The sequence below is a fragment of the Chelonia mydas genome, chromosome 7, assembly GCF_015237465.2.
Source record: "Chelonia mydas isolate rCheMyd1 chromosome 7, rCheMyd1.pri.v2, whole genome shotgun sequence".
Classification (NCBI taxonomy): domain Eukaryota; kingdom Metazoa; phylum Chordata; order Testudines; family Cheloniidae; genus Chelonia; species Chelonia mydas.
Window position 1 is genome coordinate 110,181,032 of NC_057853.1, and position 18,809 is coordinate 110,199,840.

An 18,809-nucleotide genomic window follows, 5' to 3' on the forward strand; every position below is an offset into this window, starting at 1 on the left:
CACACACACACACTACCTATAAATAAACAGAAGTATACTTACACATGCACATAGGGGGTTAAAAGCTTTGTTTTATTTTCTTATTAGTAGATATTACTGTTTTCAGCAGATATTTCCTATATTTACATTTCTTTACTAGCATTACAACCTTTCTAATAAATACATCTGTGCTCAACAGCTGTGAGATCTGATTACAGGAACTGAATAAGATAAATCCTATTTTCTGGAGAAACAATGGTCTGGATTCTCTTCTGGGTGCAGCAATAGGCAGCAGGGAGCTGGCTGTAGTTCCCTGATTCTCAGGTCAGGTCTATGCTCCAACACAGTTTAGAGCAGCCCCAGCAACTCGTAACAGCTCCCAGCATGCCATTAACTAGCTGAGAACAGCTAGAGAACAGCAGCCTTCCACCTAAATCTCCCACCTGCCTATGGCACATTCCCTTCATCAGCTGGCTATGCCAGCTGAGGGTTCCCTGAAGACTTCTCGGCTAGAAGATTCACTGCCCTTATGAGCTCCTAGAGCAGGAGAAAAGGGCCTCGGTCATGGGAGAAAATCTGGGACTGTCTACAATGAGTTCTTTCAATGGGTTTAACTTCCTTTTGAGGAGCCTACAAGAACAAATATGGGCACAGTTCCTCTAAAAGGAAAGATACTTTTTAAAAGAATTCTGAAATACCACCTTGAACTGTGCTGTCATCAGATCACATAGGCTATACAAAGTTAGGCCTGGTCAATACCTGGACCTTAGATCTTCGATCTTCATTGATAAAGAAAGTAGCGCTAGTGAATTACTAAATGGAACTCTTCCCACCAAGTCACTGGAAACCAGTGTTTCAACATGGTACACAGGGATACTGTGCAGGTGAAATTGACACCTTTTAAATGGCACACAAAACAGACTCCAACCACTTTTGGTCATTAAAGTTCTCAGTTTTCTCAAAAACATGTGCCTAGTTTCTGGTGTCTTGGACAAATGCGAGTTTAGGTAATTACATTCTCCCTATACTCACATGCCTACATCCCTTCACAGTTATACACTGATGGGGTGCACTGTTAAATATCTGCATTTCACTTGATAGATGGCTGTCATTCACAGGAGTTCTTGTTCATCTAGCTTATGAATTCCTTCAGGATCAAATGGTGCTGTGAGAATGTAAATGCAAGTTATTTCAGAAATGTCACCCTTCATTAATCCTAAATACTACTACTTCAATCTTAGGAACAGTAATGATCTCAGAAGGATAGTAAGCTTAGCATTAATTCTAGCCAGAAAACAAGAATTCTGTAAGCAAGATTTCTAAAGTGCCCCAAAGACGTTTTGTTTAGTTTTTCCTCTGAAGTTCCAGACATCAAACTTCATTTATTAGAAAGTCTTATTTCCTCTTACCAGTTATATACGAAGTAAGCTGAATTTTCATTAAATGAGGTAGGAACAATGAATATGTGGGTTTTTTCCATATAGCAAATAAATTGCTTATAGATTGTTTAAGCACTTGACATTAAAATATATGAATAGCATCAGTAGATCAACCAGCCATTTCCCCCCTGCAGAGCAAGGTGTCAGCATCCTGAGGGCTATGGCAGCTCCAAGGCTGTAGTAAAAGCCACACAAGGCTGCTCAGCCAGAGGCAGGATGATTTTTCCCTCCTTCCCTTGTCCCCTGCAAAGATCACCAGAGTTGATCTCATGTCTTTTTACTGAATGCACTTTCCATGCCTCCTTCCCCACCCACAGAGAAGGGAAAAAAGCCTTCCTCTTTGTAAACTGCTGACATACTAAGGGAATTGCTTGCTACTATCCTTCCTGTATGTATACCAAGAAAACAGGTGATAATTTTGTAAGCTATAAAATTTTATTGCCAAGAGTTGGGAATGACATTACACACAGGTGTCAAAACCATAAATTAATTATGCAAGTCCACCCCCTAAAAGTGGCAGTAAAATCTTTAAAAGCTCACCTAATTATCTTATATTTTGTTTCTGCCACATTTTTTAAAAAAGCTATTAGGGAAACATTTAATAACATTTTAAAAAATGTATTTGTACTCTTGTTTTCCCACCACTTGTAAATTTGGGTTGCCTTAATTATGAGTCTTTGGGGGCTCACTAACTCTGCTTTCCTAACAGCCTGTTCTCTCTCTGCATGTCTAATATGTCCCACTGGAATTAACAGTTAAGAGTTGCAAGAAGCCAGCACTGCAAGTATTTTGTGGCTGCACTGACTCTTGAGGCTTCTCCAGACCTACCTACCTACCTTCCTTTGTGCACCTGCAGTTACAGGAGCTCTTCTGAAGTGGCAAATGACGCTTCACCAAGACTGCCCACCTGTAATTCCCCATTCCCATGTTTCCAGACTAATTACAGGAGTGTTTGTGGAGATACAGTAAAGAAAATTTCACATTTAAGTCGGCGCTCTTATTGGTTGACAGAGTAGTAGTAAATAAGTACTATCGCTGGTTTAGAGAGCACAGTGGACATATGTTAAGATCAGTTTTAAAACCTTTGCCCCAATTCATGCAGAGAGTATAAACTGTCCAAAAATAAAGTACCAATACAATGTGCTTGCTGGTTTGCAATAAGGACCATTGTTTGAGTAATACAACATTCTAGTAAGAATAGCATGTCCACATACTAGCTGGATACTTTACTAGCACAAGTCTGAGCTGACTGCTTTACCAATGATTGGCAAAGCCATGGGTCTGGCATCTCTTCCCAGATTAAGCCTCTTGCTTTGTATGCTTTTAGTTCTTCTAATCGTCCTCTATTTCCCCCCTCTAAACTGCATTAGTTGCTATGGAAACAAGACTATCACTGGTATGGATGGACTTGGAACTTTTCACAAACGACAATTTACGTAATGATTTGAGATGGATAGGTAGTTTAGATAGGGGGAGAGAGAGAGAGACTGATTGACCTCGGGAATGGAGATAAAATAAAGGGCTGGACATTCACTCATCTTCTTTTAACTTCACCTTTTTGTTCTTCTTCTTGTTGTTACTTTTTAAAGGGTTGGACATGTACGGTTAACCCAATAGCTACGTACATATTCAGAGGCAGGGCTTCTTGTGGAGAGAGGGGAAAGGTGCTCAAGCAATAAGTCTTCTCTTTTGAGAAAGCCAGGGAGCCTTCAGCAACTACCAGTGTTATGTCTTCTTCATAAGTGACCCACTCTTCCCAACCTCAATCCATCCTTGAATCTCAATCATCTTCAAGGCAAGCATGAGAGTGGCTTCCCTCCTGCTCCATTTCAGTTTGATTCAGAACTCTTCATCAGGTCCTGTTGTTCTCATGACTATCAAATTTGAAAGTGGTTCTGGTTTATACCAGAGAGCTCCATGGTGTTTGTAAAACCCTAGGTCTCAGGATGGGTAGTTTGTGGGGATAGAACCTTGACCTCTGAATGTAAAAGCGTGAGCATTTACTGCTAAAGGGACTTGGTTTATTACACTGAAGGCAGTAATGGATTCATAAAACCTAACATGTGGTCCACTGACCAATACTGGATTAAACTGGGTTACATATGCATTATCCCTTCTTGCCTCTATTGCTATAAAACATTAATATCCCATTGGAATAGGGAAGAAGATGATCTTGCTCATTCCAATATTTTATAATTCTGTGCTGCAGTCCTCTGTGCTGCACTAAAACCAAAAATTTGAAAGCAAAGAGATCTCCAGGACCCAGTGGAAAACTACATGACTCTCCCCCTGCCCAAACACCACAGTGCTGTGCCTGAAAAACTTGAAAAAGAGACAGAGACCAGAGGCATGAGTTGTCTGTCAGGCCACTATTTACAGGTAGCATGACTTCCAGTCTGCTCTTGGGCCTCCTGCCGTCTCTTCCCTTTTTTCCATCAATATGGTTGTTGATTCCCTCCATTCCTCTTAACTCTTTTGCACCTCTCTCACATCACATCAGAAGGTTTTCTCTGCCAACCCCCAGCCCTGGTTCACCACAACATCCACTTCCTCCTGAGCACATGCTATCCCCATATACATGCTACTTTTAGCATGCTAGCTCAGGCAGAGCTAGTGTAATTTTTTCTACCCACACTGGGAAATATGCCCTTAGACTGCTAGATGTTCTTATGTGGCTGGTACAGGAAAGACTTTCGTCTCTGGTGGGCTGTGGTGGGGAGAGAGGGTGTATGTAGAAAGAATGGTATGAAGAATCCACTTCTGACTGCTCTGAACCCAGTAACACATGCTACTGTGGCTGAGCCCCAGGGAAAGAAAGAATGCTCTTCAAATTCAGCCAGAGAGAGGACAATCAGCTATGACCGCCTAGGATATGTCTACACAGAAATTAAACACCAGCAGCTGGCGCAGATCAGCTGACTAGAATTCACAGGGCTTGGGCTGTGGGGTTTTAAAACTGCTCTGTAGACATTCAGGCTTGGGCTGGAGCCCAAGCTCTGGGACCCTGGACTGAGCCCAAACATCTACATGGCAATTTTTAGCCCCACAGCCTGAGCCCCACGAGCTTCAGTCAGCTAACCCAAGCCAGCCATAGCCGTGGTGCTAGTCTTTTATTCTAGTGTAGATGTACCCCTAGAGTGGACGAGAGGAAGACATGATGTTTTCTGGAGAGGAAGAAAACAACCATTAGGCCCTAGGAAAAGAATCTGTATAGAGAGATAAAGAGAGAGACAGTATGACTGTGTGAGTGAAGTGACTGAATGGATGAGAAATTATTTTGGCTAAAAATGAAGAAATTGATCTGTGAACCACAGAGAGAATAAAATAGAAACCTGTGATATAATTGGTTTTCTTTTATAAAAATTGATTTTCAAAATATAACACAATTGGAATACACTTTCAGAGGAGCCTTAAACTGATCTCTGCTGGAGCGCACACATTTTTTGAGCAGCAATACAACACCGACAGATTCTAACATCTATGTAGGTAGGCATACCATTTACACCCATGAAACCCATTTCTTCTGTACTGTGACAGGGTCGGGCCAGATGGCTACAGGAGAGTAATAGAAGGCAGATATATTAGCCCCAGCTTAAACAGGTCCCTTTACCCTGGGTAAGGTAACAGGGAAGGTTCCAAAACAATCAGGAACCTTCTGGAGACAATTAAGACAGACAGGCTGATTAGAACACCTGCAGCCAATCAAGAAGCTGCTAGAATCAATTAAGGCAGGCTAATCAGGGCATCTGGGTTTAAAAAGGAGCTCACTTCAGTTTGTGGTGCGCGTGTAAGGAGCTGGGAGCAAGAGGCACTAGGAGCTGAGAGTGAGAATGCATATTGTTGGAGGACTGAGGAGTACAAACATTATCCGACACCAGGAGGAAGGTCCTATAGTGAGGTTAAAGAAGGTGCTGGGAGGAGACCATGGGGAAGTAGCCCAGGGAGTTGTAGCTGTCGCAAAGCTGTTTCAGGAGCCATTGTAGACAGCTGCATTCCACAGGGCCCTGGGCTGGAACCTGGAGTAGAGGGCGGGCCCGGGTTCCCCCAAAACCTCCCAACTCCTGACCAGACACAGGAGGAGTTGACCTGGACTGTGGGTTCACGAAAACAAGCAAACTAAGGGCTGCCGTGAAGCTCCAAGGCGAACAAATCTGCCAATAAGTGCAAGACCCACCAAGGTAGAGGAGGAACTTTGTCACAACTGGTGTCAACAGTGGGATCTGGTATGCACAGCGCGGCGGAAGAAGGAGGGTGTTTTGGGTGGGGGGGGGGAGAAAGGAGAGTGTTTATTTTTTTTTCACCACAATGGAGGAGGTAGTGCGGGCACTGATACAAGCCACGGCTGCCCAGCAGGAGGCTACCTGTGTCCAGACAGCCGCCCAACAGGAGGCAGTGCGGCTGCAGCAAGAGTCTAATCACCTGCTGATGGACCAGGCTGCTCAAGACCAGGCTATGTTTCAGGAACTGGTAAACCAGGTAAAGGCTCTTACAGAGCTGAACCGCAGCCATGATGGGACGCAGATCATGCGGGCCAGCAATTGGCTGCAGAAAATGATGCGGGAGGATGATGTAGAGGCATACCTCCTGGCCTTTGAGAGGACAGCGCTGCAGGAAGTTTGGCCCCAAAAACAGTGGTCTGGCATCCTCGCTCCATTCTTGTGTGGGGAGGCCCAGAAGGCCTACTATGATTTGCCTGAAGAGGCCGCAGCAGACTTCCCCCAGCTGAAAGCAGAGATCCTGGCCAGATCTGGGGTAATGAACGCAGTGTGGGCCCAGTGATATCATGAGTGGAGGTACCAGGAAAACAAAATCCTGCGGTCCCAATTATATGACCTCTGCCATCTCGCATGAAAGTGGTTATGAACTGAGTCCCAGAGTCCGGAGGAGATACTAGAAGTTCTTGTCATAGACCAGTACATGAGAGGACTACCGCCAGACCTTCGCACCTGGGTAAGCCAGAACGAACCCTCCACCTACGACGAGGTTGTCGCGCTGGTAGAAAGGCGAAGGTCAGCAGGGGAGCTGACCCGACCAGTTAATGAAGAAGCACCCCAGGTTAAACTAGCAGCACCAAGCCCTAGAGCTCAGATGACTGGTCACCAGGAGAGCCCAGGTGGAAAAAGAGAGGGGCTGAAGGCCCACCAGAAGCCACAAAGAGTCGGAGCACTGAGGGGGAAGAGGATCGTGATGTTAGACTGCCCAAACCAAGAGACCAGGGAACGCCTAGAGCTCCATACAGATGTTACACCTGCGGGGAGTGGGGACACATAGCTGCACAGTGTCCCAATGCCAAGGAGCCTATGCAGCGTAACCTGGGGAACTGGGCAGACCCAAGCTCCCTAATCCACCTTGTGGGGGTCTCACTAACCCCACATATGTATACCAGACCAGTGAAGCTAAATGGGGTAGAGACCACAGCAATGGTTGATTGGGGGAGTGCTATCACGCTTGTCTCGGGGAAGCTCATGAAGCATAGTCAGCTGCTGTGGGCTAAGCATACGGGATAACATGCGTCCATGGGACAGTTGGTTATTACCCCACCATCCCAGTAAAAATCGAGATTCAGGGGAACACTACTGAGGTAGCACCAGGTGTAGTCCCCAAACTCCCATACACGGTGCTCATAGGGAGGGACTTCCCAGGGTTTGAAGACTTACTCCCGGTAGGGGAATGGGAGAAAGGGGGAAGCTCTGAAAGTAGTGAGGCATCCACAGTAGACTGTCAACCCCCAACCTTCTCTGAAATATCCCCAGATTTGTTCTCCACTCCCAGACAGCGTAGAAAGACGAAAAGGGAAAGAATGGCAGCTCAGGCCTTGGGAACCTGTCTACTGGCCCAAAGCCAGAGGGTCGCTCTCGTAGGTAGGCAGACCCGAGCAGCTGAAAAGGAGGCCACCCAGGAAGGAGAAGCACCCGAGTCTGACCCACACCCTAACGCCTCTGAACCAGTAGAGGCAACAGAGACTGGCCCCCTAGATCTTGGGCAGATTAGCTTCGGGAGAGGAAATTTTGGACAGGACCAGGCTGAAGATCCAAGGTACAAAAACATTAGGAAGGAGGTGACCGAAATAGATGGGGTCCCCGTGGAAGGGAAAATCCAGGAACCAGGACCCTACTTCATAATGAAGAAGAATCTCTTATACCAGGTTGCACCAGTACAGGGGCAGAAGGTACAGCAGATCCTAGTACCTCAAAAACACCAGAATGCTGTATTAAGTCTGGCCCATAGTCATCTTTTTGGGGGGCATTTGGGGGTAGAGAAGACCCTGGCATGGGTCCTGCAACGATTCTTCTGGCCTGGAGTACATGAAGAAGTGCGGAGGTACTGTGCATCCTGCCCGGAGTGTCAGCTGCACAGTCCCCATCCCCACTTGAGGGCACCTTTAGTACCCCTTCCCATCATAGAGGTTCCCTTCGAGTGAATAACTATGGACCTAGTGGGACCCCTGGAGAAGACAGCCCGGGGCCACCAATATATACTTGTCATTCTGGATTATGCTACTCGCTACCCAGAAGCCGTCCCTCCGTGGAACACGGCCTCTAAAACGATAGCTAAAGAGTTGGTGGGGATCTTTGCCCAAGTGGGGCTCCAAAGGAGATATTAACAGACCAAGGTACCCCATTTATGTCGAAGCTAATGAAGGATCTCTGTACGCTGCTCCATATACATACCCTGAGAACTTCAGTCTATCATCCACAGACCGATGGGCTGGTAGAAAGGTTTAACCGAACTCTCAAGGCAATGATAAGGAAAATGGTAAGTCAGGATGGGAAGGATTGGGACACCCTACTACCCTACCTTATGTTTGCAATCCGGGAGGTACCTCAGGCCTCAACTGGGTTTTTCCCCTTTGAATTATTATACCGACGCCACCCCCGTGGCATACTAGATATTGCAAAAGAAATCTGGGAAGAGGAACCCAGTGAAGGGAGAAATATAATTGACCATGTGTTGCAGATGTGAAAACGGATATCCCGGGTCACCCCTATTGCACGAGAACATTTGGAAAAGGCGCAGGAGGCCCAGCAAACCATTACAATCGCCAGGCAAAAGTCTGACGGTTCCAACCAGGGGATTGGGTGATGGTGTTGGTACCCATGGCAGAAAGCAAGCTTTTGGCCCAATGGCAGGGGCCCTGTGAGGTGGTTGAACCCATGGGGGAAGTAACCTACAAGGTGCGGCAGCCAGGACGCCGGAACCAGGAACAAATTTATCACATTACCCTTTTAAAGCCTTGGCACCAATGAGAGGCATGTGTAGTGGCCCAAGAGACCCCGATCCAGGGAAATAACATGCAGGAGCAGATCAGGATATCCACTGATCTGACACCAAACCAGAAGAAGGAGGTAACTGAGATGATCAACCGATACCAGGATGTGTTTTCAACCAAATCAGGTTGGACCACCGAAGCATATTACCACATTATCACAGACCCTGAGGCAAAGGTAACTTTAATGCCCTATCAGGTCCCAGTGGCAAAAATGGAGGAGATCAAGGCAGAGGTAAAAAGGATGTTGGAGCTGGGAGTCATCGAAGAGTCCCACAGTCAGTGGTCAAGCCTGATTGTGTTGGTGCCCAAACCTGATGGCACCACTAGGTTTTGTAATGACTTTCGCTGGCTGAATGAGATATCCAAATTTGATGCATACCCCATACCCCGTATCGATAAGTTAGCTGACCGCCTGGGCAATGCCCGATTTTTGACCACCCTTGATTTAACAAAGGGATACTGGCAGATTCCCCTTGCCAAAGATGCGAAAGAAAAGATGGCATTCTCTACACCAGAGGGTCTGTTTCAATATACTGTTCTTCCTTTTGGACTGCATGGGGCACCTGCCACCTTCCAGCGTCTTATGGACAAGCTCCTATCGCCCCATACCAGTTATGCAGCGGCATACCTGGATGATGTGATTATTCACACCCCCGACTGGGAAACCCACTTAGGAAAGGTGGAAGCAGTTCTGGACACGCTAAGACGGGCTGGCCTCACAGCCAACCCAGAGCTAGCTGAGGCTAAATACCTTGGCTACATTGTAGGAAGGAGCATGGTCAAGCCCCAACTAAACAAACCAGAGGCTATGCAAAATTGGCCCCGGCCGAATCAGAAAAAGCAAGTCCGGGCATTCCTAGGTGTGGTGGGGTACTACCAACAATTTATTCCCCATTTTGCTACCAGAGTGGGTCCCCTGACAGACCTGATAAAAGTCCAGACATCGTGAAGTGGACAGATGCCGCAGAGAAAGCATTCATGGATCTAGTGACAGCCCTCAGCAGTAACCCCGTGCTTATAGCCCCAGACTTTAACAAAGAATTCATTTTACAAACAGATGCATCTGAAGTAGGATTGGGAGCTGTCCTATCGCAGATGGTCAGAGATGAAGAACACCCAATCCTCTACCTCAGGAGGAAACTCCTCCCGAGAGAGCAGAAGTATGCCGTGGTTGAAAGAGAGTACCTAACTGTGAAATGGGCCATGGAAACACTATGTTATTACCTTCTGGGATGACGGTTTACCCTTGTGACCAACCATGCACCCCTCCAGTGAATGCAGCGAAATAAAGAGAAGAACGCAAGGGTGACCAGATGGTTCCTGTCCCTACAACCTTTCCAATTCACCATACAACTCCGGGCTGGAAGCCACCATGGCAATGCAGATGGTTTTTCACGAGTATACTGCCTGACGTCCCAAGTTGCCCAACCCCGTAGTGTTGAGCGAGGGGGTAGGGGATGTGTGACAGGGTCGGGCCAGATGGCTACAGGAGAGTAACAGAAGGCAGATATATTAGCCCCAGCTTAAATAGGTCCCTTTTCCCTGGGTAAGGTAACAGGGAAGGTTCCAGAACAATCAGGAACCTTCTGGAGACAATAAAGACAGACAGGCTGATTAGAACACCTGCAGCCAATTAAGAAGCTGCTAGAATCAGTTAAGGTAGGCTAATCAGGGCACCTGGGTTTAAAAAGGAGCTCACTTCAGTTTGTGGTGAGCGTGTAAGAAGCTGGGAGCAAGAGGCACTAGGAGCTGAGAGTGAGAACGAATACTGTTCGAGGACTGAGGAGTACAAGCATTATCAGACACCAGGAGGAAGGCCCTATGGTGAGGATAAAAAGGTGCTGGGAGGAGGCCATGGGGAAGTAGCCCAGGGAGTTGTAGCTGTCGCAAAGCTGTTCCAGAAGGCACTCTAGACAGCTGCATTCCACAGGGCCCTGGGCTGGAACCCGGAGTAAAGGACGGGCCTGGGTTCCCCCCAAACCTCCCAACTCCTGGTCAGACACAGGAGGAGTTGACCTGGACTGTAGGTTCATGAAAACAGGCAAACTAAGCGCTGCCGTGTAGCTCCAAGGCAAGCAAATCCACCAATAAGCACAAGACCCACCAAGGTAGAGGAGGAACTTTGTCACAGTGCGTATAAAGTCATGCACACTCAGGTATCAGAATTGATCAATTGCACACACAGGTATTAGTATTCCAAATGTAGTACCGCAGATGTTACACTCAAAGTTCTGCACATGTACAGACAATATTTTGCAAAACTGCCCTTAAAATTTAGGCTAGAAGTAAGAAATATCTAGAAGTTCATGTAGGAGGATATAGTCTCCTTTCAAAGCATCGAAGCAACAAAGAGCTAACATTCTACACACTACACAACAATCTCTATTTACCAATTGTTGTAAATTTAAAATCTTAGTTTTGTTAAAAATTTGGTTTGGCTATCAATGAAAGTTTGTTTTAGAGCATTCAATCTGAATGCAATCCATGTTAGAACCATAAAAATAGCACCTATCACACTGATTTCTACCAATCTGTCTAAAACCATCTCTTTCTGCTACTGGTTTGTTTGCACTCAGGAGCACTGATTCTGAAAACAGTATTTCAGTTGCTTATGTATGAAGAACTAATCCAGCCATTTGGACGCTTACTTTACTGATATACATCACGTTGGCTGAGTTACTAAAGGACAAAAGAATAATAAATGCATCATGACAAAATGTTGTATTTACAGTGTACATCGATAACTCAGCTGTACAACCAACTCTTGCCTCCACTCTGAATTCATGTATATACACCAAATCAGCGTGCAGTTATTCACTAAAATGTTGGCTTATAACAAAATGGTTTAGGGATATGCAGACTTCCTACCAGATGTACAAAGCCACAGTCCCGAACTGAATTTATAATACATATACCAGAGTATTTACATTGTGTCGAATTGACGCCTAAATAAAATAGCACATTTTAAATTTACAGAGCTTGCTCTTTTGTATAGAGCTAGTCTTTCTTATGATACATCAAATGCCTAATTTGGTAATGAGAGATACCAGTATTCGTGATGTTCTTGGAAATATCTCATATACTTACAAAAAATCTGATGAAATTTACATCTCTTCAAATATTTTGAGCATTTTCTTAATTATCAAATCTTTTGTATGTTTAAACAAAGTTTTTTTTCCTTCACAGCTTGCCATTTCTTCTTTTTTGATCATGCACTGAAGTTATAATGAAGCGATTATGAAATCACGATAATTTCAATAGCAGCAACAGCCTGTGCTCCTCATAAAAATCTAGATATTGAAAAGACCTAATGCAACATCTAGTACAGCTCCCTGCCTATGCAGGATTGGATTGTTCCCCAATTCTACATTGACTACTGCACTGTTCAATTAATTTTAAATATCACAAGTGATGAGGCTGCCACCACTTCTCTTGGGAGACTGTTATACAACCTAGTACAGTAGATTATATTGCTAGGATTATTTTTTCTGCTGTTCAACCTAAATTTTCAATTTTAAAATTTCATCTCATTACTTCCAGTTTACTTATACCATGCTGAATAATTATTCTTCTTCCTTAATATAACACCTTTCAAATAACTGTAAACTGAGCTTACTCAGGAATGGGAGGTTTGACACCAGGTAGTAAATGGCTAGAACCGATATGTCCAAGCTGCGTTTCTTCAGTGTTGGTCAGATTATTGCATGTTTGAAGGAGGAATAGAAGACTCCTTCTCTGAATGAAATTATGACTATTTTGGTCAGGAGTGGCAACAGTTGTTCATGATGCTGTTTCACAAGCCAAGAAAGGCATCCAATATCCTGTACCAAACTGACCAATCCCTGATGGCTAGACTGACGGACGGATGGAGACAGTTGACATTTTACCCATTTATATATTTTTAAAAGCAAATTATATAACTAACCATAGTTGGGAAGTTTTGTTTTGCTTGATGTGACTTTTATGCAAACGAATAATGTAATTTCCGTATAACCATTAACTTAAAGTTATGGTTAACACACCATGCCCTGAGCAGTAGCAGATATCGGTCAAGGAGTTGTACAAAACTTGGCAGCTCCAGCTGGATATCTGAGGGTATCTGGGGTGGTACATGGGTAAGTGCCCCCTGGGGCTCTTGGCACAGCTAGGTAGGAAGTGTGGGGGCTCTCGGAGTTTAGGTAGCTCATAGGGAATAGAGGGTGCTGGGACTGTTGGAGAGCAGAGGCCACTAGGAGGGAGTTGGAAATTTAGGGGGCAATGGTTTTCAGGAAGACAGAGATCTGGGGTTCTTTCGGGTTAGAGGGCTACAAGTGGGGAGTGGGTCCTGGAACTCACAGGAGGCAAAGACTCATAGGAGGCTACTGAGCCCCCTGGGGGTGCGGGGGCGCTAAAGGGTACTAAACATGCTGAGGCTGCTGGCTGACAGGGGGCTGTTCAAGCAGCTGGGGTTGGGTTGCTGGGGTGGTTACACTAGTAGGAGCCAGATGTGGCTGACCATAGGGGAGGAGGAAGGGAGCCTAAGGCCACGATGGGACCCCTCATCTTGCACTGCTAAAACTGCATTCTCTTCCAGTCACTAAGGCCATCTCCAGGCTGCTCATTCTTTGCCCTAATCTATCATGGGGAGCAGGGAGAAGCAGAATCTGGCTCCCTGTTCAGCAAGTACCACAGTGGCCTCTGACAGACAAAAGACAACTGAAGGCAAATACCTGCTGCTTTCCTGCCTCAGTTGGCTTGTGAGATGCCAGTTGAGTCATGACAAAGCATGACAGGGGTGCCGGATGCCTGACACTTGGCAGCCCTGCATATTTGATTATATCCATATGCTTCCAGCCTGTGTATATTGCTTATCCTCTTAGGTCTCAATCCTGCAACATGCTGTGCCAGTGTAGCATTCCGAGGACTTCAATGGGCGTCAGTGAGGACGCTGCAGAGTGCCCGTGAACTGCAAGATCTGGGCCTTAAACTGTAGGCCTTTGGGGCCAGGGAGCATGTTTTAACAGAGTTTGTAATGCGCCTAGAGCAATAGGACTCCAATCCTGAGAAAGGCCTCTAGGCAATACTGTTGTATAAATACTGAACACAGTAATGACAATGCCTGGTAAAATAAACTATATGCCACTAATGTTCACAGGATCAGCCTGTTGGGAGTAAGATTTCACAAGACATTATATTAAGGACTCAATCCAGCAAAGTGCTGAGAACCCCTGTGAGGTTCTGAGTGTACTTAATTTCCGTTACATTTAAAGAAAACTGAGGGTCACTAAAGACTTTATAGGAGTGTTCAGCATCATACAGGATCAAGGCATGAGGCCTCAATTCAGGAAAGTATTCCTATTCGGGATAGCACTTACACACATGCTTAAAGATAAAGTTAAGCACATACACAGGCGCGGTTCTGAAGAGAGATGAATGAAAGTATATGTTTAAGTGCTTTACTGAATCGAGGTCCTTTAAACTACTAGTGCTTTTCCACTTCCATCCATTAACTTTGCAATACTATCAATAAAGCAATCAAGTTTGCATGGAAGGTTTATTCCTTAAGACCAAGCTGCTTATTGCTCTGTTTAGTGTTTTCCCCCTCAATATTTACTTCACCTTTGTACAATAATCATTCTTTTGCTTTAACAAACAGGAATAATACCTTATCACAGCAGGAACAAGCAGAAAGGAGAATATACATATATTACAGGAGAAAGCTATTATACAGACACACGAATCTTAGAGAGTAGCAAATGGAACATATGAAAATACTGGTCACATACATGTCTTCAAAAAAAATAAAGTGATCTTTTATTCCAAAATGCCATTATGGTAAAGTGATATTTTAAAATATTTATCTAATTTACTTAGACAATCTCTCTCTCTCTCTCTCTATATATATATAGATATACTATTAACTGCAAATTGTTATGGAAATCTTAGGTAAATTATTCAAAAATTAATAGGAACATATTTAGTTTTTTCTACTATAATGTATTACCCATTAGCTGTAAGAAACAAAGCATCTATTTCATTTAAGTCCTTGCAGCTTCCTTATTATCACCAGATTAGATAATGTCGAAACTGTTTACAACTTTAAATTATTAAAAATTAAATTAAAACTTTTAAATTATTAAAATTGTTAAAAGACTTATCAATCCAAAACCACAAGAACTTTAAATATTTTTAAATTTGACAGAAGACAAATAGCTCTAGTGAGTTAAAGGTGAAAGGCTATCTTGGATATAGCACAATTTGTCTCAGACAAAAAGATTTATAGACCCAAGCTGCCATAGGATAGTAAGGAATAAGGTCTTTCTTGGAGGTGTCTGAGGTATACAAATCTTATTACTGTCATTTATTTTCCATCTCTTATATTTTTAACTGCATTTATTTTTAAAGGACAAAATAAATTTTTATGCACCTACCCAAAATGTATGCATAAAGAAAAAACTCTCTATGTATAGTACTTTTTAACTGTACAAACCTCTCCAGTGCTCTTTATCTAGCTTTGCCTTTAGATAGTTAATAAAATAAATGGATACAAAAATTTAACCCTTCAAAAACCGGAATTTCTATTTTTTAAATAAGAACAAATTTTGCTGTGTAAATATTGAATTTCTGCATTTGCTTTTGTTTGATCAAGAATACCGTAGGACACAATTTTACTCTACATTTTCAATTACGTCTATGACATGAAAACTGCAACCTCTACTAACAGTACCTCGAAAACCAGGTATTTGAGAATTAACCTCAACTGAGAGATCTTACACTTGAACTTCAGCTTTTCTGTGAGAAACATGACACTTTTTAATAACTGGCAATAGAAGTAAAAGTTTCCAGACCTAATGATCTGCCCAAATGATCTGACCTTAAAAACTTCTAAGGAAGGTGATTCCACCACATCCCTAGGTAACCCATTCCAGTGTTTCACCACCCTCCTAGTGAAAAAGTTTTTCTTAATATCCAACCTAAACCTCCCCCACTGCAACTTGAGACCATTACTCCTTGTTCTGTCATCTGCTACCACTGAGAACAGTTTGGAGCTATCCTCTTTGGAACCCCCTTTCAGGTAGTTGAAAGCAGCTATCAAAGCCCCCCTCATTCTTCTCTTCCGCAGACTAAACAATCCCAGTTCCCTCAGCCTCTCCTCATAAGTCATGTGCCCCAGCCCCCTAATCATTTTTGTTGCCCTCCGCTGGACTATCTCCAATTTTTCCACATCCTTCTTGTAGTGTGGGGCCCAAAACTGGACTCAGTACTCCAGATGAGGCCTCACCAATGTCGAATAGAGGGGAACGATCACATCCCTCGATCTGCTGGCAATGCCCCTACTTATACATCCCAAAATGCCATTGGCCTTCTTGGCAACAACGGCACACTGTTGACTCATATCCAGCTTCTCGTCCACTGTAAGCTCTAGGTCCTTTTCTGCAGAACTGCTGCCTAGCCATTCAGTCCCTAGTCTGTAGCAGTGCATGGGATTCTTCCGTCCTAAGTGCAGGACTCTGCACTTGTCCTTGTTGAACCTCATCAGATTTCTTTTGGCCCAATCCTCTAATTCATCTAGGGCCCTCTGTATCCTATCCCTACCCTCCAGCGTACCTACCTCTCCTCCCAGTTTAGTGTCATCTGCAAACTTGCTGAGGGTGCAATCCACACCATCCTCCAGATCATTAGTGAAGGTATTGAACAAAACCAGCCCGAGGACCGACCCTTGGGGCACTCCACTTGATACCGGCTGCCAACTAGACATGGAGCCATTGATCACTACCCATTGGGCCCAACAATCTATCCAGCTTTCTATCCACCTTATAATCCATTCATCCAGCCCATACTACTTTAACTTACTGGCAAGAATACCGGGGGAGACGGCGTCAAAGGCTTTGCTAAAGTCAAGGAACAACACGTCCACTGCTTTCCCCTCATCCACAAAGCCAGTTATCTCGTCATAGAAGGCAATTAGATTAGTCAGGCATGACTTGACCTTGGTGAATCTATGCTGACTGTTCCTGATCACTTTCCTCTCCTCTAAGTGCTTCAGAATTGATTCCTTGAGGACCTGCTCCATGATTTTTCCAGGGACTGAGGTGAGGCTGATTGGCCTGTAGTTTCCAGGATCCTCCTTCTTCCCTTTTTTAAAGATGGGCACTACATTAGCCTTTTTCCAGTCACCCGGGACCTCCACCGATGGCCATGAGTTTTCAAAGATAATGGCCAATGGCTCTGCAATCACATCCACCAACTCCTTTAGCACTCTCGGATGCAGTGCATCCGGCCCCAGGGACTTGTGCTCATCCAGCTTTTCTAAATGGTCCCGAACCACTTCTTTCTTCACAGAGGCCTGGTCACCTCCTCCCCATGCTGTGCTGCCCAGTGCAGCAGTCTGGGAGCTGACCTTGTTCGTGAAGACAGAGGCAAAAAAAAGCATTGAGTACATTAGCTTTTTGCACATCCTCTGTCACTAGGTTGCCTCCCTCATTCAGTAAGGGGCCTCACTTTCCTTGACTTTCTTCTTGTTGCTAACATACATGAAGAAACCCTTCTTGTTACTCTTAACATCTCTTGCTCGCTGCAACTGCAGGTGTGATTTGGCCTTCCTGTTTTCACTCCTGCATGCCTGAGCAATATTTTTATACTCCTCCCTGGTCATTTGTCCAATCTTCCACTTCTTGTAAGCTTCTTTTTTGTGTTTAAGATCAGCAAGGATTTCACTGTTAAGCCATATTTACTATTGGTCGCCTGCCATATTTACTATTCTTTCTACACATCGTGATGGTTTGTCCCTGTAACCTCAATAAGGATTCTTTAAAATACAGCCAGCTCTCCTGGACTCCTTTCCTCCTCATGTTATTCTCCCAGGGGATCCTGCCCATCAATTCCCTGAGGTTGTCAAAGTCTGCTTTTCTGAAGTCCGTATTCTGCTACTCTCCTTTCTTCCTTGTGTCAGGATCCTGAACTCGACCATTTCATGGTCACTGCCTCCCAGGTTCCCATCCACTTTAGCTTCCCCTACTAATTCTTCCCAGTTTGTGAGCAGCAGATCAAGAAGAGCTCTGCCCCTAGTTGGTTCCTCCAGCACTGCATCATGCAAGACAGTATCAAAAGCCTTAATGAAGTCAACATATACCACATCTACCACTTCTCCTCATCCACTAGGCTGGTTACCCTGTCAAAGAAAGCTATTAGGTTAGTTTGACATGATTTGTTCTTGACAAATCCATGCTGATTGTTACTTATCACATTATTATCTTATAGGTCGGTGCAAAATTAAGCAACTCCTTTTCTTAATTATTTGCTCCAGTATTTTTCCAGGTACTAAAGTTAAGCTGACTGGTATGTAATTCCCAGGGTTGTCCTTACTTCTCTTTTTATAGATTGGCACTACGTTTTGCCCTTTCCGGTCCTCTGGACTCTCTCCTGTCTTCAATGACTTTTCAAAGATAATTGTGAATGTCTCAGATATCTACTCAGTCAGGTCCTTGAGTATTCTAGGATGTATTTCATCAGGCCCTGGTGACTTGAAGACATCTAAGTTGTCTAAGTAATTTTTAACTTATTCTTTCCCTATCATAGCGTCTGATCCTACCTTATTTTCACTGGCATTCACTATGTTAGACGTTCAATCGCTACTAACCTGGGGCCACTGGACAATCAAGGTGCTATAGGAGCATTCAAGGAAGACAAGGCCATTGTGGAGAAGCTAAATGAATTCTTTGCATCAGTTTTCACTGCAGAGGATGTGAGGAAGATTCCCACAACTGAGTCATTTTTAATCTCAGAAACACTAACTTTGATATGTTACCTATTGCTTACATCATCCTCTATACCAGATGACTGGAAGATAGCTAATGTAAGACCTTTTTTTAAAAAGGCTGTAGAGGCAATTCTGGCAATTATAGGCCTTAACCCTAACTTCAGTACCAGACAAATTGGTTGAAATTATAGTAAAGAACAGAATTATCAGATACACAGATGAACACATTAAAAAAGTCAAATTGACTCTTTCCCAGCATAAAGAGAAATCATGTCTCACCAATCTATTCAAATATTTTAAGGATGTCAATGAGCATGTGCGCAAGGGTGATCCAGTTAGAGTATACTTGGACTATCAAAAAGGTTTTGAGAAGGTCCCCCAC

At 44.2% G+C, this 18,809-nt stretch overlaps 1 protein-coding gene across 3 annotated transcripts in view; it reads right to left on the reverse strand.

The window, feature by feature from the left end:
- Positions 1 to 18,809, reverse strand: part of ATRNL1 (attractin like 1) — a 1,012,424-nt gene that overhangs the window by 525,958 nt on the left and 467,657 nt on the right. The window contains exon 23 of one of the 3 annotated variants that reach the window (XM_043551197.1): positions 53 to 1,144. The exons of the other annotated variants lie outside the window; for them this stretch is intronic. Coding sequence (XP_043407132.1) covers positions 1,092 to 1,144 — 53 coding nt within the window. The 3' untranslated portion in view covers positions 53 to 1,091. Of the gene's footprint in view, positions 1 to 52; positions 1,145 to 18,809 lie in introns of those variants that run through there. 3 annotated transcript variants of the gene reach the window in all.